Here is a 23,480-nt window from a genome sequence, read left to right on the forward strand (position 1 = left end):
GTGACCTGAACCAAAGTCTACAGTCAGATGCTTAACCGACTGAGCTACACGGGTTCTCTGATTGGGCACATTTCTACTTTCCCTGACACTGCAGGGAGTGTTGCTGAACTCTCTGCCACTACACCACAAAGATCCCCTGTCCTCCAGCATCCAACAACATTTTCCTCACGTCCTCACTGATAGCTCTCTCTACAGCCATGAAGTAACTATTAAAAATATCTTTGATGGGGCATCTGGTGGCTCAGTTGGGTGAGTGTCCAACTTCAGCCCAGGTCATGATCTAATCATTGTGAGTTTGAGCCCCACGTCATGCTCTGTGCTGACAGCTCTGAGCCTGGAGCCTGCTTTGATTTCTGTGTCTCCCTCTCTCTCTGCCCCTCCCCTACACATGCTCAATCTCTCTCTCCTTCCCTCTCTCTCTCTCAAAAATAAATAAACATTTTAAAAATGTATCTTTGAAGCACCTTAGATTTCATCAACACTCTTCTCAAGTCCTTCCAGTTTCGGCCCACTTACCGGCTCCAAAGCCCCTTGCATTTTTTAGGCTTTTGTTAGAATAGCACTCTACGTGGAGATATCAAAATCTATATTAGTTGCATTTTGCTGTTTAATAAATTACCCCCAAAACTTGAGTAGATAAAACAACAAACTTTTTTTTTTTTTTTTTTACCTCCATTTCATTAGCCAAGAATTTTGGGAGTGGTAGTTGTAGCTGAGAGCCTCTGAGAAGGCTGTAGTCAAGACGTCAGCTGGAACTATAGTCACCTAAAGGCTTGACTGGGCTCGAGGATCCATTTCCAAAATGGCTCACTCTCATGACAAGAAGACTTGGCTCTTTGCTATAAGGATCTCTGCATAGACTTAGTTGAATACTATCATGGCATAGCCACTGGCTTTCCCCAGATCAGGTGATCCAAGGTAGAACAAGACAGAAGCCACAGTGTCCTTTATGGCCTAGGCTTAGAAATCATTCATTGTCATTTGTGATATCTTAGTAGTTACACAGACCAGCCCTATTTAGTGTAGGAGGAAACTACACAAAGGCACAAGAATCAGGAGACAAGGATCAACGGAGCAATCTGGGAGGTGGGCTGCCATAAGGAATAGTAGTAGAATTTGGAGGTTAGGCTGAGGAATGGAATCCATTGAAAAATAATAAGAGGTGTGAGGAAAACTAAGACATAACAGGAAAACTAGAACATATGGTGTTCCAAAAGCCAAGAACGAAGACTAGTGAGAAGTACAGAATTATCAGATGCCTTATGGAAATTGAGTGAAACAAGAACTGAAGAGACCATTGTATTTGGCAATCGAGAGGTCATTAATGACTCAAGGAAAGCATTTTCATGGCAAAATAGAGATTGAAGCCAAATTGAAGTGGGTCGAAAATGAACAGAGGTGAAGAAATGGAGAGAATCAGCATACAAAAAAATTTTTTTAATCTTGATTGGGTATTATTAGAGAAAAGTGCTAGAGAAATCCAAACGTGGATCTTAAATGGAAGAAACTTAAACATGCTATATATGAGAAGAAATAAATAGAAGAGATTGATGCAGAGAAGAGGAAAACTGATTAATGGCATGCAAGCTTAGAAGGGGAAAAGAGGAAAGAATCCTCTGGATGAGAGGAGGTTAATGTCAGATATCTATTGCTGCTTAACAAAGCACCCCACAACTTAGTAGCTGAAAAAAAAAAAAAACTTAGTAGCTCATGAGTCTGTTGGCCAGAAACCTAGATGCACTCAAGGAGGTTCCTCTGCCAGTGTCTGCAGGGCTCGCTTGTGAGGCTGCCATCAGCTGGTAGGCCAGCTGGGCCCGCTGGTCCAAGATGGCCTCACCTACATGTGTGGTAGTTGGCAGACTGTTGGCCAGGGTGACTCTTAGACTCTTCCACGCGACCGCCCCAGGAGCCTCGCCCAGGCAGGAAAGCAAGGGCAGAAGCTGCAAAGCCATTTGAGTCTAAGCTCAGCTCGTGCACAATCTCCCGCCACATTGTTAGGCAGAGCAAGTCAGAGGTTTAGGCCAGGTCCAGAGAATGAGGACCGAGGTTTTACCTCTTACCGAGAGTTACCGAGAGAATTTGCAGCCACATGCGACTCACCACAAAAGCCCCCTTTTATTTTGAAACAGGAGAGAGAGAATGAGGATGAGTACGAATGTAGAGGAGGTTTTGTTGAAAGTAAAAAGAGGAAAAAAGACTAGAAGGCTTTAAAAAAGTAATTTTCCACAGTATCTAATCCTGTATCCTGCTCATATTAAGCATTTGGTAAACTTTTCACTGAATAGGGTTCTTATTTACTTACAATGTTTCTGACATTTCTCTAAAACATATACTTAAAAGCTTAACTGTCTTAACAATATGAAATTATTGAAATATGAAATAGGAACACCCTATAAGTAGTGTTTTTTGCATCAGATTGGATATTTTGTGTATACTCTACAGGCACACAGAAAGAGGTCTATGTGCCTCCAGTCTCAAAATGTGTGCTTCTGTATACTGTCAGTGAAGTTGGACATTCAACGACAAGTAGTCCTGGTGTCCCACGCCTTCTCCCCTGTCACCTCCCACTAGCCTCTACTGGAGATTCTGACAACTAGGAGAGCTCTGCAGCAGGGGATTCACCATATACTCCAAACGAGAGCACCTTTCAGGCCCACGTGCATGTCCAACTCTTCCCACTGTTTTTTAAATTTTTTAAATTTTAAGCAAACTCTACACCACACATGGGGCTCGAACTCCTAACCCTGAGATCAAGAGTTGCGTGATTTACCAACTGAGCCAGCCCAGCACCCCCAACTCCTCTCAGTACAACTGTGAAAAGTTCTTAGCTGGTTTGTCATAAACCTTAAGTACATTGTACATTACCAGATATTACCTATTTAAAGCAAATCGTTTCAAGTCAGCTGAGCCACACATTATCTCCTTCTCTAGCCATGGAAGTAGATTCCCAGAAACCTACAGTATCATGCTTGTTGGGGAGGGCACAGCTGTCTGCCACTAGCAATTGCATGTGGGGAGGAAGGATTGTATGCCTTTGCTCCCCAGTGGCAGGAACAAGCTTCTTTTTACTGTTGCTGACATTAAGATAGCTAAAATCAACAGTGAAGTAAACACTTCTTGGGACCATCTGGCAAGGATTTTAATCCAAAATTTTCTGTAAACACTGACTCCATTTGAGTACCCAGAACCTACTGTCCAGTCACTATTAACTGCATTTTTATTTCAGTTTTAAGCAGTAATTGAAATAGCAAAGAAGTAGACTATAGACTCTGTCCCTTTACCTTTGTCTCTTAAAATATTTCAGTTCCATGAGAAATTCCAGGAGACTTATATTCTCTAAGGAAGCTTAGAGGGCCTTGTGAGGTCACCAGTAGAGGTAAATGGGCTCTAACAGTTTTGGTTGTTAAGTATCTAGTAGCTGGAGCATATTTAGAATTTCTCCATTTTCTATTGGGAAATGCGTTTACTCTAAATGAGAGGAAGAAGTTTGGGACTGAGTTGTTCTTATTCCTGTATATTTCAAAGCTTCTTTGTAAAAATCATTTGCAATATGACCTAGTTAAGACTTTTAAAGTCTTTCACCAGAAATGGCAACGATAGGACTGTGATAGAGCACTTTATTCAGTCCCAGGGCTGATTTCTGGAGTTTTCTATAAGCCTGCATGGAAGCGCACAACTGGGGATTATTTCAGCTGTGAAGTGCCCAGAGGAATGACTGCTGGTGCTGCTAATGGTCTCTCTGTCCCTCCTCTGGCAATAAATTTTAGATACTGAAATATAGCTTTGGAGAAAAAAATGTACTGAAGATTCCTTAAGCTTTTTACAAGACACTCAAAGGCTTTTCACAAGCCCGTGCTCTGGAAATGTGAATTCTTGATGTCTAAACATAAATGTCCTTTACTGAACTAATTTTAAATGTGAATTTTAATACAGAGTACTTGGAGAAAGGGAATGCAGCTGGACCATTAAAGCATGGTATTTTGCCATTTTTAAGTAATGGGAAATACTGATTAAGCATGTTATAAAGATTTCAGCATACATACTGTGATTGTGTCTAATCATAACCTATTAGCACGAGCCTGTACCGAAAGCATTAACTCTGTTAAAGACAGTGGCATACCTGTTATACTGTGGCACTTTTTAATTATTTCCATACTGAGCAGGATATTGAAGAGCTTGTTATCTAAAGGTCAGAATAATGCCCAAGACATGGCCAAGCCCAATGAGTGTCAGATGCATGGAATGTTGGATGACTTCATAGTTATGAAATTATTTCATTTCTCATGATAATTCCTGACTTGCCAAGTTAGTGAATTTTAAGAACTCTGAGAGCAGATTTTAAGATAAATGTGAAATAATCCATACTTTTGGAGTCAGGGACTTCCCTTCAGGCATTAGTTCATATTTGACTTGCTTGACTTACACTTGGGGATAAAATGAGTTAGGACAAGGTCTTAGATACCACATTCCCTTACTGGGAAAGAAAACCAACTTGCACAACTTTGGCTCATGTTTCTTGTTCTACAGGCACTGAGAAGCAGCGGTTGCCATGAAATACTTTATTTAACCTTTACAAAAATGTTTTCTTAGTATGGCAAGGCAGTTTAGTTAAATGAAAATAAGTAACTATAAAAACTTTGGGTTTCTTTTATATCCATCTATTGACTTTTTTTCCTAATTAAAAATTAGGGATAACAATTATAATTGTCTAAATTGCCATAATGACTAAAAATGGAGATTTTATACAGCTGTTTTATCTTTTCTTAGGACACATGTTGACATGTCTTCTATTTTACATTAATGTAAATTTTGCTGAATGATGAATATGCCACGTTTGAGAACAATTTAAAAGAACGTTTTTATTCAAACATCGGTTAGGTTTCTCTATTGTTTGTATTTGTATTTAGTCAAAATTGATTTTTCAAATAAACAAAACTGTTTGGCTCACAGACTCAAAATATTTCTCCAAACCTGAATGACTGTTAAACAGTATCTCTAGTGTCTTGACTCATTGGCTTCCATTTCTCAGCTCCCCTAAATTATTCTTTATTATTTCTCTCCAACATACTCTTTTCTCTCCCACTGAAGAGTTGGGTCCAACCAAGAACATGGCAACCATCAACTTTCATTCTGTCGAAGCAGAGTGTCTGCATAGCACCAAACTCTCCTGGCTGTTGGTGCAACTCAACTCAGCAATTAAAGTTTTAATTTATTTATTGGATTTAAATTTCATATTTTATGAACAAAGCATCCTTTTCTGTATTCACATGTATACATAAATATCACCTTTTTCTGAATTTTTACTTTTCAACCCTTGGTGGTAGCATCAGGGGTAAAGAGGCTCCAAGACTGTCACACAATTCCGAATATAAGGCAGCCATTAGTATCATGTCATTTTCAGTCACATATCATTTAAATATCAGAAAGTCCACCCCCTTTAGAAACACGAAAACAATATATATGTGTAATGCTGAAATGACCTCTTGTTTTTTAAGTTTGTTTATTTTGAGAGAGACCGAAACAGCACACATACGGGAAGGGCAGAGAGAAAGGGAGAGAGAATCCCAAGCATACGAAACCATGAGATCGTGACCAGAGCTGAAAGAAACCAAGAGTCAAATGGTTAACCGACTGAGCCACCCAGGCACCCCTGAAATAACCTCTTCAAAATACGCCTCTATATCATTTCATATTTATATCTGATTTCATGATTAATATGTCCCCATAATGTATGCATAAATTATATTTGTAGTATATGAATTTGTTCATGAAATCTTTTTGCAAAGATCTTTATAATATATTATTTACCCTAATTTACTTTTTAATGTTTATTTTTGAGAGAGAGACAGAGCATGCGCACCTATCAGTGGGGAAGGGCAAAGAGAGAGGGAGACACAGACTCTGAAGCAGGCTCCAGGCTCTGAGCTGTCAGCACAGAGCCTGATGTAGGGCTCAAACCCACAAAACATGAAATCATGACCTGTACTGAAGTCAGACACTTAATTGACTGAGCCACCCAGGCACTCCTAGATTTAGATCATTCAGAGAATACACAGTAAGCATCCCATTGTTTTCTAGACAATGAATATGTCAAAAGTATCACAACTACTTACTTATCCTACTTTTCTTTTTTAACTTATTTTTCTCTAAGTATATAATTTTTAGTCAGAGACTGAACAGAGACTGATGCATGAACAGCGAAAAACTATAAATACATGTTTGAATTTAGATTTCTGTGTATAGATATTTAGAAAATATAAATCTTTTTTAATTTCATTAAGATTCTGTGACTTGATCATAGATATGTTGAAACATGGGTTTACCCTTAATGTTTGCTAGACACTTGACATCCTGTTGTACCAATGGAAACTCAAACTGTATAACTGACGGACACAGTGCACTGTTTTAAAGCTATGAAGACTTATCAATACTATATATGATGAACTTATGTCTTTTTTATATTAATTATGTATATTGTGTTTTTCTTTCATACCTGTGACATTTTCTCTCCTATTTCCTTATATATTTGTCCTTTTGCTTTGTATATAATTGTAAAGGTTTTCAAATTTTTCTTACTTAGTAGTCATTTATATTTACTCTACTTCCGTCAGGGTAGATCATTATAAATGTAGTTTTTAGTTCCACTTCATTAATTGTTTTTAATGGTAATTAGTGTTTTCTTCCCCTCACTTTTTAAGATGATATTCTCTTTCCTTTGCTTTGTAGTATTTTTTTGAGAACTCATGGCTTATTTTCACCGTTGCTTGGTGATTATAGTATGTGGATTGTCCTTGGTTAGACTGTGTTATCACTCGCGGGATGGTGAACTTTCTCTTCTCACTTCCAGCAACAGGCCAGAGTGATCAAGTCTATTCCTGTCTCACTTCCCAGTGTCTAGCTGGTGTGTCCTAATGTTTTCTCAACTCTACAGAGGTGACAGCTTCTCCTGCATCTTTTCATGCTTCTCTGATAGCTTCTAATTGTCAAAATTTATGGAAAACTACAATTTCCCTTGTTCACAGCAGTTTTTGTTGTTTTGTTTTCTTCCATAAGGTTTGTCTTCTGATGACCTTTCCTAAAATACAGTGGAGTACTGCTACAATCTGCTTTTCCCTGGGATCCCCTATCTCTTACAGATATAGGAAGACTAGGGAGACAGTGACTAGCATGACATGAAAACAGCCCAAGAAACTGTCAGTTACTTCATATCAATGTCTCTGTTGCTTTAGTCCCTGCTGTTGACTGATGCCCTGAGGGAAAGCAGCAGTTACTGACCTAAACAGTTCACTACCTCTTCAGCTTCGCTTTCTGCGCCACTCTCCCACGGGCAGGACTCCCTAACCCCATGTCTCCTCATCTCTCACAACCTGCACACATGCCTCTTGGCTGCATGAGAGCAAGATCTGGCCTCCTAAACCAGTGATTTTTATTCTCATAGGACTTTTTCCTTTCCAGGGTCAAAACTCAGTGGTTCTGTTCGCGTTAAGATCAAAGCTGTTAGAGGAATGTAAGCTGATGAGTTCATACTATAAAATTAATTTTCCAAATGACATTGACAAGAATATGACAAGAAGTTGTTTGCACAAATGGTTCGAAGCTCCAGCTTGCTACTTTCATGGCCTGTCCTTGTTTGTCATGCTCTGTGCCTTGTAGACATTAATTTTGTACAGAAAGAACCACTCCAAATGAGGCTGTCGCCTGCTTTTGTTTATCAGAAACAACAGTCCTGTACATTTTTTATTTACTTCAGCACGTCTTTTTCCATGTTATTTCTTTGAGTAACTAAATATGTCCGCCGGTCAATCTTTTAACTCTCCAGCAGAATACCCCTGGAGTCCTACAATTTTTCCTTCCTCTCATAAAATTTTGCAGCATAATTTTTCTTGTTACATATCTGTTTCTTCCACTATATTGTGAGAATTTTTAGTGCACGTAATGTGTCTCTCTACATCCACCATGTGTTGTACGTTGGCTTATGGTACACATTTAATAGATGTAGATCCTAAAAATATTTGCTAAATTGAAAAAGAAAAAGCCTATTGCCCTAGGAAAAAAAGCTCAAATAATTACATTAAACTGCTCCAAGTATCATCTGAATAAGTAATAGAGCAAACCAGACCCAATGGGAGGAGCTCTGAGGCTACAGAGATGAACTGTGTAATAGTGTAATAGTGTCGCCCTTTTAGCAAAGTGCCAGCAGTGCCAATGGGAAAGCTGTGACACCACCTAGGACGAATGGGGAGATTTCTCGCAGGAAGCTGACTTTAAGTTTTTAAAATAGAAACATGTCATTTTGTATGTCTTAAAATGCAGGCTCTGTATGCTTTCTATTAGACATTTTTCTTTTTAATAACATTAATGTTTATCTGATTGCAAAATAATACATATTTATAGTATGAAATTTGGAAATTACATAAAAGCACACTAAATACACAAAGGAAAACGTAAAACACATCATCCCACAACCCCGAGATAACCACAGTTAGCATTCTGGCATATGCCTAGCCATTTTCTCCCCGAGAAATAGGCATATATACTTTTTCTTCATTTTACAAAAATGGCATGTATGTTGCATGTATCTTTTTGTAATGTACTTTTTTCCATTAATCTATCGTTAACTAATATCGTTATTAATGTTTCTGCATGCTGTGATTTTTCTCTTCAACAGCTTGAGAGGATTCTACAATACAGGTATGAATTACTTATTAAGTGCACCTTACTCTGAGTAAGCGTACCTCAGTTCAGATCTCATCCATCGCCCTCCCCGACGCTGTGGCCCTGAGCCTCTCTGCAACTCAGTTTGCTTTCTCATCTGTAAAATGAAGCAGAAGTATCTACTTTATAAGATTGTTTTAAGGGATAAATGAGCAAATCTATAAAAAGCACTTATCCCAGTGCCTGGCACATCGTATGTGTCTAACAAATGATAGCTTTTATTGTTTTTACAATATTTTATTTGATCAGTTTCCTAGCAATCATAATTTTCACTATTAAAACACTACTGGAATAAGCTTACATCTAGGTAAATCTTTGCACATGTGTATAATTACTACCTTATGATAAGTGCCTATGTAGAATTGATGAATCTGTATCTAAAACTAAGATTTTTGACACGGATTTCCCTCCCACTGCAGTCTATCTTCTAATGGCCATTTTGTGAGTCTGCCAGGTTTCCTTTTTTGAAAGGGGCTGTTTTAGGCTGACTGCACAGTGCTTGTGGCTTTCATTGAATTCATTTGTGAGGGGAAACCTTCAAACACTCCTATTTTATGGAAGAGCAAACTCCCCAACGCTCCTGTGAGGACAGTGCAGCCTCCATTATATCACCTCCTGGACTGTTGATTTGGAAAGCTTTCTTTTTCTTTTTCCTTTTTCTTCCAAAGTACACTGCATCAAAGAGTCCAATTTACCCACTAGAAAATAAATCAATGTGATTTATTTCCACTTTCCTCATTCCTTACTTGTGAGATTGTGTTCTGTAAATAAATGTAGAAGAGTATATAGGGTCCTGAGATTTCCAGGATTGAATCAGGGTGACACTAAGCATTAGCCGTTATCTAGAAATCTTTCCACTTGGGTTTTTTAGCAGTATGTCGGATCCCCTGAACACCCTGAAATTTAACTGCCTTAAAGAAACAATAATGAGCAACGTATTTCATTTTATTGTTCTGTTAATTTATTGGTGTGAAATGTACTATCAGTTCTACTCGCACATTTCAGAAAGGCAATTAAACTTGGATCTATCTTATTTGATCTGTAGCTTTCCAGATACTGTTTTAGATAAACAAGAATTTTTTAAATATTTTATTTTTCACTCAGTGCTCAACTGCTATATCATTTGAGATCTACTTTGTGCTCTATTACAACATTGCAGTGTCTGAATTGTGGATCTGAGAGGTTACATTGATTTGTATTTTAATCTAGTATCATTATCCACATAAGACAGATCTCCTGTGTTGAAAGGAAAAATGGGAATTTTTTAAGAGTACACTTAGCTTGATGAACACCAAATAATACATAGAATTGTTGAATCACTATATTGTATACCTGAAACAAATATAACACTGTATGTTAACTACACTGGAATTTAAATTTTTTCAAATATACAGACAAAAGGAAAAATTTTTAAATAGGAATTATTTTAAATATTTTGATTTAATATTCAATTTTATGATATTTTTTACATAAATATTACCACTAAAAATTTTTAATGTTTACTTTGGGTTATTTTTCAATAATCTTCATTCATTTATTAGTTAAATATCTATTGAATGCCTACTATGCACTAGGCTCTTGGGATATAGTGATAAGTTTAGAAGTTTAAAAATATACATGATGCCTAAGCTTTAATACATATGTTAATATATACATATAGGCAATAGTTTATTTCACTTGGATTGAATTTTTTTTAGAACTCCTAAATTTCCACAAAGAATATAGTTGATTAGGAAAATTTTTGAGGTTATTTAGATTTTCAGTTTCTTTTTAGAGTATTACTAAATACTACATATTACTAAATATTACATATTACTATACAGTAAATTACTCTAAAATGCAAAAAATGTAAGTGAATACAAATTTTGTATTTGTGTTAGGTAGAAATTATCTTGATAACAGTTTTAAAATAAATAGTGAGGGATGCCTGTGTGGCTCGTTTGGTTGAGCATCTGATTCTTGATTTTGGCTCAGGTCATGATCCCAGAGTCATGGGATTGAGCCCCACATCGGGCTCCACACTGAGCATGGAACCTACTTAAGATTCTCTTTTACTCTCCCTCTGCCCCTCTCTCCCACTTGCTCTCTCTTGCTCTCAAATAAATAAATAAAAACTAAATTAAAATAATAAAGTGAATAGTGAAATAAGCTCACAGACAAGTATCCAGTACCTTCATTTATATTTAAAATATAATTTTTAAAATTTGGCCTTCTCCTTTTCTTTCTCTACCTTGGCATATGTACCCTGTATTCCTAGATTTCATCCTGTTTTTCTTTCCTCTGTAACTGATTCAGGAATTCTCCCTTTGGAGGTGACTGTGAGTGATCCTGAGAGCTGACCCCAAACCCCTGATCAGTAATTCGGTTTTAATTTTTATTTTCTATTAAAAAAAAACTGAACAGAAAGCTGTATATGCTCCCATTTGAGGTCTTCAGTGGAAAAACTACGAATTTAGTCTGGCCGCCAGTGCAGCCCTGGAGGGGTGGGGGGGCAGGGTCTGCTGGAAAAAAGGGAATGTAGTCTCCTGGGACCTTCCAACAGGTGTGGCCACTGTACAACCTGCCTCATTGCTTAGTTTCAGTTCCCATTGAGAAGTTCAAACAAGAACTGTTCCTATTTTGACTTTTCTTCCCCAATGGAAAGTATTAGACACTAGCTAAGTAGGCCAAAAAGAATGAAAAGCCTGAATAGAAAAGATGGTAGAGGAAGTGAGTCAGTAAGGGAAACTTAATAGGCAAGAGGGGAAAGAAAATTTCCAAGTTGATAAGAACGTAAAAATACCATGGGCTCAAGGCAATAAAGGATAGTGGTTTTTTGCTAAGGCTATTGCTTCATTTCCCTCACGTTTTCGTGTTTCTGGCCCACCTTGCCTCTCCCGACCAGTGCCCTCCCGCTTCCCTTCTTCCAACACACCGCCTGCTCCCCGTACAGAGGGCTTTGGTGACTACCCGCTAATATTTCAATAAAGCACAAATTCCTCACTTAGTAAATCAGTGCTGGCCCCGATCTACATCTCCCGGCCTGACCTTATCCCTCACTCCTGTTTTTCATGTTCCCTTTTCTCTAGCCAGTCAAGACGATTAACCCCCAAGCATACTTTCTGACGTTCACATCCCACGTTGTCCTTTGGCCCAGAAAGGAACTGTCGTCTTGGCCAGTTGGTCTGTGGTAATGCTGAGACCCAGCTGCTCCATGAAGCTCTCCTAATCGTAGCAGCCGAGAGAGCCAGCCCCCCTTTCTCTAGACTCCTGTACCATTTTGCGCCTCTCCTAGTGCCTCTTGTTATTTGTGCAAGCTTGATTTTCTCTTTGCAGGACAAAGAACACAGCTCTTCCTCCTTACTTCCTCATTTCCTCCATAGTGGCTAGCACATCACTTCCTTATAGTAACTGAGGAAAAAAAAAATAAAAATAAAAAATGCATTGGATGAATGATAAAAAGAAATCTTATTAGGATCAAGTAATCAAAAACAAATTTCAAATTTCTGTGCCTGATTTACTGTTCCTTCGGTATAGAAATAAAAATAGACCTACCTATGAGTATTTGTTGTTAAATGGAGATTTTGGTACCTATAGCAGTGAAATTTAATCATTTGGTCCAACAAGAACAGAACTCTCCATGCTCACTTGATGTCCATGAGTAGCAGTACTGCTGTCTAGTGTCTGGATGAGTCACTCGTGGTTAGGAAGACCAAAGTAGTGTAGGGCCTTCTCAGGTCCTTTTTGTAGATTTTCTCTCTTAGGAATGTAATTCTTTTTCTTGATAAATCATATGTGTGTGTGTGTGTGTATATATAATATGTATACATATATAATGTATATAATTATATGTGTGTATAAAAGTTATATGTATGTGTATATAATATATATATTTATATATGTGTATCTATATATAATAGTTCCTTAGACGCTTTTAACAGTAGAATAAACATTACAAATATTCTACTGGGGATGCATGTGGGAAGAAGTGTTATGTGTTCCTCCCACCTAACTTTTCTGTGTGAACTAAATCCAAACGTATCTAGATTTTCATAACTCAAAGAAAATATCTGCACCAACATTTCGAGAGCAAATAGCTGTGAAGCGAACCCTGACAGCATATTCCTTGGTGACAGTCCGTAAAAGCTGTTTACACAGAGTGAGCGGCTACCTAAAACCGAGCTCATATGCAAATGTGAACCCTCTCCAATTAAAATTACATTGTGTACATTAAGTCTTTCTTCAGAGGCTGTGGAATTTTCAGGAAAAATATAGCCGAGCTTGACCTTAAGTACCTTGCCTCATTATTTTTTTGTCATTTCCAGCTACTAGTCTCTCCAAAGAAAACAACTTCCTTGTTTCTTTTAGTTTTGTGTGTGCCCTGAGCTTTTATTCCCAACTGGTGCTACAAAAAACTGAAATGGTTCCAAGCACCACGATTGTTTTTCTTTTTTTCTCTCTCTCTGTAACTAATATTTAAAGATCAAAGATAACTCTGGGACTTTTATGTCGTAGAGTATATATAAGACCAAATTTTCCCTAAAGATATTTGCTGTCCAGGATTTTTTTTATTTTATTTTATTTTCCTTTTTTCTTTCCTTTCCTTCTTTTCTTTCTCTCTTATTTTTAGCTGTTAGCTTTCTTCTTTAGAAATCATCTGAATGGAAGCTTCTTGATTTCACAGGGGCACTGGCAGTTGTATGGAGGGAGAACTGGAGTGGGACCATATTAAAAGCAGGGAGATGAATTAGGAGGTTTTTAAAAAATATTTCAGTAAGGTATTTGAAAACCCAATGTTCATAGCAGCAATTGCAACCATAGCCAAAACATGGAAAGAGCCTAAATGTCCATCACCTGACGAGTGGATCAAGAAGATGTGGTGTATATATACACAATGGAGTACTACATGGCAATGAGAAAGAATGAAATCTGGCCATTTGTAGCAAAGTGGATGGACATCGAGGGTGTCATGCTAAGCAAAATAAGTCAGGCAGAGAAGGACAGATACCATATGTTTGCACTCATAGGTCTAACAGGAGACCAGGAGAAACCTAATGGAGGACCAGGGGGAGGGGAAGAGGGAAAGAGAGTTGGGAAGAGAGAGGGACGCAAAACTTGAGAGACTATTGAATGCTGAAAATGAACTGAGGGTTGAAGGGGGGGGGGGGGGGGGGGGAAAGAGGTGGTGGTGATGGAGGAGGGCACTTGTGGGGAAGAGCACTGGGTGTTGTATGGAAACCAATTTGACAATAAACTATTTTAAAAAAATAAAAGTTAAAAAAAAACCTAAAAAGAAAAAAAAAACTCTCCCTTAACTTTCCACCAAAATCATGTTGTGATGATCAGTACCTTGGGAGATTTTTTAATTTAATACTTTCTAAAGGCTCCTTCTAATGTTAAAACTAAAAAAATAATCTTTCCATCAAATGGCTTTTTTTATTATAACAAGTCCCATGTAAATTCTTAATGTATTCATTGTAAGGGCCTATTATGATAGCTCTTATACAATATTTTTAAAGTTTTATTTCTCCTATTAATTGGGAAAGTGTTTCATATGATTAGCCTTGGGTTCATTCTTTTAAAGAATTATGTATCTTGGAGCACCTCAAGAGCTCCTTGGAGCTCAGTTGGTTAAGAGTCCAACTTCGGCTCAGGTCATGATCTCATGGCTCGTGAGTTCAAGCCCCGCATCGGGCTGTGTGCTGACAGCTCAGAGCCTGGAGCCTGTTTCGGATTCTGTGTCTCCTTCTCTCTCTGCCCCTCTCCTGCTCATTCTCATTCTCTCTCTCTCTCTCTCTCTCTCTCTCTCTCTCAAAAATAAATAAAACTTTAAAAATTGTAAAAAATTTTAATAAAATTGATACGAAAGAAAATAGTGAGTTTGTTTTTCCAGTTTTATTTTCTTATTCTTAGTAATTGTATAGAACATTGTGTATCTTCATTGTATCCTAAAGCAGCAGTAATAATTACATTGTTTTGGAATACTTATTCAGTTAAACTGATTTTCTTAGCTGCATTTAGTAAGTAGGAGTAGAAATAGAAAATACTTGATGATCCTGAAAGAAATCTAAATATTACCAAAGGTGGCAGTACTGCATGAATAAATATGAACGTGAATCAGGAGATTTGGTAAAACTGACAGCAAATACACGCTAGAAAAAAAAATAGAACAAAGACATTTTCTCATACTTTCAAAATGTTGAACGTAGTTCTAATTTGATATATGTGATCTCATTAAAACAGTATATTGAATGAACTACTTCCTCAAATTGCTATTTCGTTCTTCATCAAAAGCAAGAATAAAGAATGGCAATTTAGGGTCAAAAATAATGCCACAAATAAAATTTTGCTTTATTTACTGTCTAGCCATATGAGGGAATAAACTATCGACCACGACCAATGTTCTTTGATCTCACATTTCAACCTTCTTGTCCTTCAGATGATTGAAATGGTCTTTTCGCAAATGTTCAACAGGCCTTTTACCGTTTGATACGACAATTATTTTTAAGAAGGTTTAAAATGTGATCTGGAAAACCACATTGACTCTCTGTGGCATATTTGCTATTCTTAGCCTGGTCGAATAAGCTGGAAGTGGATGAATAATGCAGGTTAGAAAGAAAACAGATGCTAACTATTTCAAATAGGAAGGTTTTCCAGCAATGAGACTTTCATTTTAGGACTAGATTTTTGTTGGCACTTTTGGCATTATGATGATGATGGTTGTTTTTTCTCTCCAGCTGTTACACATCTGTATTGAAGGTTGGGGCAATTGGCGCTGGTCAGAGCCCTTCAGTGTGGACCACACTGGGACTTTTATCAGGAGTATTCAGTACAAGGGTCGAACCGCTTCGCTTGTCATCAAGGTTCAGCAACTCAACGGAGTGCAAAAACAGGTAAGTTCCTTGCGTTCATGACCCAGGCAGCTCTTAATTATTTGATATAATTAGTGAAGGGAACCTTGAAGAAGAGAAAATACTTAATGGTATGCCTAGTTCTGCCTTCTGCCACTATGCAGGGGTGTGGTGATGACCCTGAGCATGATGATGGCTTCAGACCCTTTGTCTCACGGCTTTTACAAGAGCTGCTAACGAGCAGTCAATGTTACTGATTTTAGTTTCACCTCTTCTCCCTGTCACCACCTACCTTCTGGTAGAGGTGCTAATGAGCTGTGAAATGGCCAAAGGCCTTTATTAAGAAGGAAGAGAAGCACAGGATGCTGGGGACTGTGGATCATCCCAAGGTGGATAACCAGGAGTTGGTTCTCATACATGGAAGAAGGATCCTTGAGAGCGTGTCGGGACACCTCCCATGACAGTGGGCCTGGGTCTCCAGCAAGCTTTCTTTTCCTAGGAGTTAATATTAACTGCAGTAAAAATTCACTACAGTCTAGCTCTTGGCATATAAAACTTCAGCTCTCAGCACATATTTTTACGTATTTTATAAAACTTCCTTTTGGCTGTTTTTGAAGTTCTAAGACTGCAAAGGGGGGAAAAAAGTATCTGACACTTTTTTTGTGTTCTTAAGATGTGAAAATGTGGTTTTTAAAAGATGTTTTTCAAGCATGGCACATATGACAAGAGTAGAAAGAAAAGAAAGGAAGTATTAAAATCTGAAAACTGGCTTCACTGCACACATAATAACTGGATTTGTCATAAGAGTTTTAACATATACATCAGCATCTGGATTATAACAGTCTACCCAGAGCTTATGTGAATGGAGGACATGATAGAAACAGCTCCCCCGCCCCAGTCTCTGGACAAGGAAGAGGGAAGCTTTCCTCAGCAGGCAACACGGGCTGCTCCACTGCCCAGACTTGGCAGACAGGAAGCAACTAGTGAGGTGAACAGTAGGACCCCAACCATGTAAGTCCTTGGTCTGCACCTAATCAGGGAGCCGAACTTCATGTTCTCATTATCGTGGGCAACAGGAGTGAAAAGAACATAGCAGAAGAGTTTTCCCGATGAACTGACCATTCTTCAGGTAGTTGGTGATTGCCTGAAGTGAACAGAGTGAACAGAAGGACACTATGTGACACAGTCTTCACTCTTAATTTACAAGTTTATATAAACCCAAGAGTGTACACCACCGACAGTAAGTGTGAAGGACTTAGAGGTCTCACTAAGAAGATATGATGGGAGTTGGGCTTTGGAAAACATACAGAATTTGGATTAAGAGAGGGCATTCTAAGTAGGCAGTAGAACATAAAGATTGGAATATGGGACAGATGGGTCTTCCTGGGGCTCGTGACGGAAGCAGCCTAGCCAGTGTGAGCTTTGAGCTAGAAAGTCCTAAGAACAGTACGTGTCTCTGACTTTCATCTGCCTTCAGGACTCTCTTACTTGGATATGCTCTCAGCAAATACCTGCCCAATGAATACGTTCTGCTTTTCTGATTCCGTCGTCTTTCATGGTCTTTCAAGAGTGCCCATCCACCTTCCCACTCACCAGCGTGCATAAGAAACGGTCACTCAGCATCCGTTTGAACATGCCACGTGATAGAGGCTCATTATCTCACATGGCAGCCCTTTCCATAGTCGGTTACATCCAGCTATACATGAAGCTCTTTCCCAGTTTTGAGCCCAAATCTCTCACCATTTGACCAGTTTCTACATTCATCAGAACTTGTGAGACGTACACATGTTGTGGGGAGGGTGCTGTAAATGTCTCTCCCTTGTATTACGCTCTTCAGAAACATAAGGGAAGGGAGGGTGTTTCCCCTTAGCTGCCTTTTCTTTAGGCCACTGGTTCTCAAACTTTCGCACACGTCAGAATCACCCAGAAGGCTTGTTAAAACGTAGATGCTGGGTCCCAGCCTCAGAGTTCCAGGTTCAGTAGGTCTTGGGTGTGACTGTGATCATTTGTTTTTCCAACAAATTCTGATGATACTGGTACAGGGCTCACTCTTTGATGGTCATTGCTCTGGTCTAGGCTTTCCCAGTTCATTCGGCTCTTTTGCATATGGTTGTAGAACAATTACCAGTCAGTAGAACGGCAGGGTCACTCCATGGAGAAATGGTTCTCATGGTATATCCTGGTGGTCAACATCATAGCCGGTCTGGCTGTATCCCCTTGCTGCCTGTGGGGCCTTCAGCAAGCTATTTAACCTCTTTGATCAATTTCCTGATCTGTGAAATGGGGACAATGATTGTGCCTTTGCCACAAAGTTGGGGGAAAATTAAATGTGTGACGTGCTTACAGTACCCGGCCCACTGTCATAACTCAGTAAGTTATAGGCGCAGTTATGAAATATTCCAGGCATGAGTAAGAGTAAATGGACTTTGTTAACAATAGTGCCTCTTTCTTGCATAGATATTATGTATCTTTAAGGAATAATATTAAGTTTCAGGGATAAATTAATACACATTGCAATTGTATATCCTAAGTCAAAAAAGTTGGCCATGGAAAGTGCCTTTTTTGAAAATTTTCACAAAATCCTGCCTGCCTTGTTTTCCCAAATAATAAAAGATTTCCCAGCCTTAACTACTTATTACCTGATATGTTAGGCAAATTTTTTAACCTTTCTGTGCCCCCATATGCCCTTTGTAAAAGAAAGCATCCAATAAATATTAGCTCCTTGTGACTATTTTTATGTTGACTATTTTTAAATATTCCTGAAAACATAGAAAAGTCTAAATTAGAAGAGAAAAATTACCCATATTTCTGCCACCCAAGGGTAAGTGCTTTGATATGTTTTCTTCCACTCTTTTTTCTATGCAGATATTTTTTAACCAACTTGAGATCTGATTATTATTAGTTTTTGGACCTGTTTTTTCAGTTAACATTATATAATGCTTCTCTTCTCATGTTATTTGAAATTCCTGAACTGTGTTTTTAATGGTTGCAGAGTAATTTGCCATCTGGGTGAAACGCATTGAGACATCTGTCCCTTGTCGCTGCACTTTTAGATAATTGCCAGCTGATTGCCAGAACAAACCCTTAAATAAGTATCTTTCTTTAAACACATGTATGTCCAAGTGTCTGTGTCTTTCCTTAGAATAATTTGCTATAAAATTTAGTTACCTTAGCAAAGGATAGGAATGTTTTTGGGCGCTTGATACAACTTCCCAGACTGAAAAGATATCCTTTATTCTTTAACCAAAATTCATTGTTTTGTGTCACCAGATTCTTGTTAGGGCCACATTAGTCCAAGTATATATATTCGTCCCAATCTTCCGCTGATCTTCTGAGTTTTTCAAACTATCAGCATTTCTTAAAAATCTTAATGCAAAGAGGATTCAAGTCAGACGAACAAAAAATTTTCCATATATTAGAAGTTTAAGGAGTCCTTTTCATCATTCTTTCTGTTAATATCAAATATACAGATTTTTAAGGCATCTGGTACCAAATCACATTTCAGGATTTCCATGTGGTATTTGTACCATTCAGTGTTTTAGAAGTATTTTCTGCAGGACTCCCTCTCACACTTCTCTCTGCTTATATTCTGCTGTGATAGATGCTGTTATTAAAAAAAAAAATCTAGCCAAACAGGAAAGGACTGTTTGGAAAGCAGTAATGGAAGCATGAGCCACTCTCCTGCTTCATGTACCTTTTTGAAAGAAGTGTCATCTTGTCCCACAGGACCTGGAGGTCCATTTTCCATTCCCGTGGTCACGGAAGGCACATACACACATAATTTATCTTTTGAGTTTTAGAATGTATTGTCATAGCCAATTGAGACTGGGCTCTAAATTAGGGCCATTTTAAAAACTTAGCAAAATAATGAAAAGTGAAACAGAGAAAGAGCAGTTTTTCAACCTAGAATGAAGCAAATGAAACATGGTTTGTACTGAACCCAGATAATACTGAAAGGTTCAGCAGGCCACCAACTTCAAAACAACTGCTGCAAATATCAAAGTTGTAAAAAATCTGTCTAGTCTTCAGTTGGATTTAATTTTTTATTGTCAGGGTAGTTTAACTGAAATTCAGATTTGCTCCAGTTAAAGTACATCAGAGACACAGGATTTCCTCAATTAGCCAGGTTGGGAAGGCAGATAGGAATCAAGGTTTCAGAAGAGCTTCGGGCGGATTCCTCCCTCTCTCACATGTTGGCCTTTGTCCCTCTACCCCACCTGAGCGGGGAAATCTGCACTAAACTGCAGCTGCCTAATTACGAAGCTCTGTTCTGGGAGGTGAGTGTGTGCAGCTCCCTGATGTACCTTCACTGCATTAGCCGCCCCTGGATGATGCAGAACTGGCTAGTGGGCATCTCCACGATGCCGTTTGGTTGTCTACCCTGCCTTTTCTTACACATCTCTCATTTCTCCAATTGAATGAAAATTGACCACATACAAAATCTCAAGAACTGTGTACAATATGCAGCTACCCCTGTACACATATTGGCTTCCACGTTTCCCATCCCCTCACTGAGGAAAGCTTCACCACTCTAAAAACTTACGTGTACATATGCATGTATGTGTATATATATATTTGTATCTTTATACATACACTTTTAATCATGGCTAAGATATCATTTTCCAGTGCATCTGGTGTTCTGGAGTTATTCTTTAATATCACTATTCTTCTTGGCACTGATCTAATAAGAGTTCTGAAACCTGCTAAGTAAAATCACATGTGGAAATCTTCAATACACATCTTTGTGGCTTTGAGGAAAGAGGAGAATTAGTGCGAAACCTGGAAATGTGTATTAAAGAGAAACCCTACATTAAAAAAAAATTAAGTAGCTGTCTTCATCTGATAAATTAATCTTGAAATTCTCACCATAATTTTCAAAATAAAGGCATTGTAAGTGTTGCCACTTTGAAGAAAAGCAGACATGGCTCGCACTGAACCCTGCGCGGAGGCAGCCCCGGAGAACGCCGCTCTGAGGAGTAGCCATTTTGGATTTTCCTTCATCTAAGTAGCCTTCCCTCCCTGGCCACTTTTAAGGGTTTTCTTTTTATCAAATTTGAAAACCTATTTAACAGGCTTTATAGTTGAAAATGAAACTATAAAACCCCACCAAGAGGATCTCTGTCTTTGGACAAAGTGAGTCCCAGATGGTTACAGAGATTCTGTGGTTTCTGGGAGAGACAGCAACATTCTCTCCTAAATCTCATGGGGCCCAAAGGTTCTGAAGCAAGAGCAGTGTGCACACATCGCCGGGCCTGGGCACACCAAGAATAAGAACAGAATTAAATACTGCCTCGGAGCATTCACGTGTTTATGTACAGTTACGTGACTCTAAGGGCTCATAGACTTAACCACGAATGCCTGGTAACTTCTAGCATGTGCTAAAGAAAAGCTTGCCTGCCGACTTAGGACTCGTGGTCCAGTCGACCTCTGTGTTTGTTACTGAGAAAACATTGTTTTAAAAGATTATTATGGCAGACTACCTAGGAGTCATGTGCTAATGCCATTTGAAACAACAATGACATTTTATTTTTGGTCTATCAATCTAGCAGGTTTGTTTTGGGTAAATAATTCATTCATAAATAATCATTCATTTTTATTTGTATGAATAATAGTTTACTTACAAAGATGTTTACAGTGTATTCTTAGTCACATAGGAAAATGTGTCAATTAGGATGTTTTCAGTCTGAAGTAACAAAAATAGGCTTTTTAATCTTCCGAGTAAGTTAATGAGGCAGAGACTATTCCTCTTTTACACTGATTATCTCACAGGATAAGAATGACAAAGGCCAGTTAGGTGTTGGTTAAGCAACTCAGTGCTATATCTGCTGCTCTGCTATCCTGTTGGATTTGCCTTTTTTCTTTTCTTTTTTTTTAATTTTTTTGTATAGTTTATTTTTGAGACAGAGCCAGAGCACAAGTGGAGGAGGGGCAGAATCTGAAACAGGCTCCAGGCTCTGAGCTGTCAGCACAGAACCTAACGTGGGTCTCAAACCCACGAACTGCGAGATGATGACCTGAGCTGAAGTCAGACCCTTAACCGAAAGAGCCACCCAGGCGCCCCTTGCCTTTTTTTCTTAAGATGGTTGTGAATATATATCCTCTCATAACGTCTTCCATGACAGACAAGAAGCAGGGCTTTCTCTTCTCAAATTGTCTTCCTTATCAAGGAGTAAAATATTTTCCAGAGCCTTTAAACAGTCTTCCCTTTTCATATTATTAGCCAGAGGGCGTCCCATGTTCACCCCTAGAGTAATCATTGGCAAAAGGAGAGTAGAATTACCAGGATTAGTTTGTACCAGTTATAATAGATTCTGGGGTTTGTGGAGATGTCCACCTTCCCCAGGTACTTTGCTGCTTTTTGAGATCTAAACCAAATGAGGGTTATTAATATCCAGGGGAAAGGAGGGACCACCTACTTAGAAGGGAACCAGTGGGATCTAACACATTTACATTATGATGAGCAGTTTTTATTCTATAATTTCTACTTTTTCTTAATTAGTAGGTATTTTATAAAAGACAGACTTTCAGAGTGATTATCAGCTCAGACTCTAGGCCAGAGAGTCTGGGTAACATCAGGCAAGTTATCCATCATCTCTGTGCCTCTGTTTTCCCTTGTTAAGGTCACAAGTCATAGTAGTACCTATTTTATATGGTTGCTGTGAGAATAAAAGAATTGGTGAAAATGAGTATATACACATACATATATATATGTGGGTGTACGTATGTATGCAGGGAACGGGAGGGAGAGATTTATTTTAAATTGGCTCACACAATTATGGAGGCTGAAACCCAGAAGAGCTGGTGTGTAGTTCCAGCCAGAAATCCAACAGGCTAAAGACCCAGGAAGAGCTGATGTGTTTTGGTCTGTGTCCAAAGGCCAGGAAAGACCAAAGTCTCAGCTCAGTTGGAAGAATCCCTCTTAGTCAGGCTCTTTGATGTAGTCAGGTCTTCAGTTGACAGCATGAGGCCCACCCACATAGGGAGGGCACTCCTCTGTACTCAGTTTACCAATATGCTGTGAACCTCACCCAGAAACACCTTCCCAGGCACACTCAGAATAATGCTTGATCAAATATCTGTGCAGCCTGGGGCCCATTCAAGTCAGCACATAAAATTAATCATCACAGACTTAGAAGTAAACCACATATCTATGGGTGGGTGGGTGTGTGTGCGTGCGTGTGCGTGTGTGTGTGTGTGAGAGAGATTGAGATTGAGATGAGTATTTTTACAAATCTGGAAAACATATTACAAATAAGAAAATCCAGCATATGAAAGTTCTTTGTTTTCCAGTTATGGTGAATATTTGTATTATGGAAGGATTCACTGCATAGGAATAAATTTTTCATTATCTTTTCAATTTCAGCCAATTTCAGAGACATTTCTTAATGCCAATTGTGAACTATACTCTTAGCTGGATGACAAATTAGGTAATCCATGGGTTTAATGGATAATTCTGAGTGTTTTACAAAGATATATGCTTCTATTCTATGGGGGAAACCTGAGTAAAACAAAATACAATTAGGCATCTGAGTTAAAAGGGTTTTTTTTTTTTTTAATTATCAGTTTCTAAAGTGTTCTGTTACTGCAAAAGACTGCAAGAAACCCTTGGAAACCTTGGAAATAGATAAATCACCAATTGGCCTCTCAGCCACCAGAGCCAAAGTCTTGTTTTCAACCCCCATCCTTTTTGACTGCCACATTATGTGACACCACTGACTGCCACATCCCAGTCAGTCTCTGCTCTTGGAGCTTCAGCAGCACCACTTCTCCTGTTTACTTCCATCCCCTTGGCCTCCAGCTTGCCCTGGAATCTACCCCCAAACTCTTAGTCAGTTGCTAGTTTAAGCCTCCACCTCTTTTTCAGGTCAGCTGTGTTTTTATCTGTGCATATTTGCAAGGCTTTCATTCCATAGGTCTTTTATCTCCAGCCCCCCC

The 23,480-nt window shown here is 38.6% G+C and overlaps 1 protein-coding gene across 5 annotated transcripts in view; it reads left to right on the forward strand.

Annotated features, from left to right (window-relative positions):
- Window positions 1–23,480, forward strand: part of VPS13B (vacuolar protein sorting 13 homolog B) — a 740,094-nt gene that overhangs the window by 665,784 nt on the left and 50,830 nt on the right. For all 5 annotated transcript variants that reach the window (XM_029923832.1, XM_029923833.1, XM_029923834.1 and 2 more), the window contains one exon: window positions 15,432–15,587. In XM_029923832.1, coding sequence (XP_029779692.1) covers window positions 15,432–15,587 — 156 coding nt within the window. The remainder of the gene's footprint in view (window positions 1–15,431; window positions 15,588–23,480) is intronic.

Source organism: Suricata suricatta, chromosome 15 (genome assembly GCF_006229205.1).
Source record: "Suricata suricatta isolate VVHF042 chromosome 15, meerkat_22Aug2017_6uvM2_HiC, whole genome shotgun sequence".
Taxonomy (NCBI): domain Eukaryota; kingdom Metazoa; phylum Chordata; class Mammalia; order Carnivora; family Herpestidae; genus Suricata; species Suricata suricatta.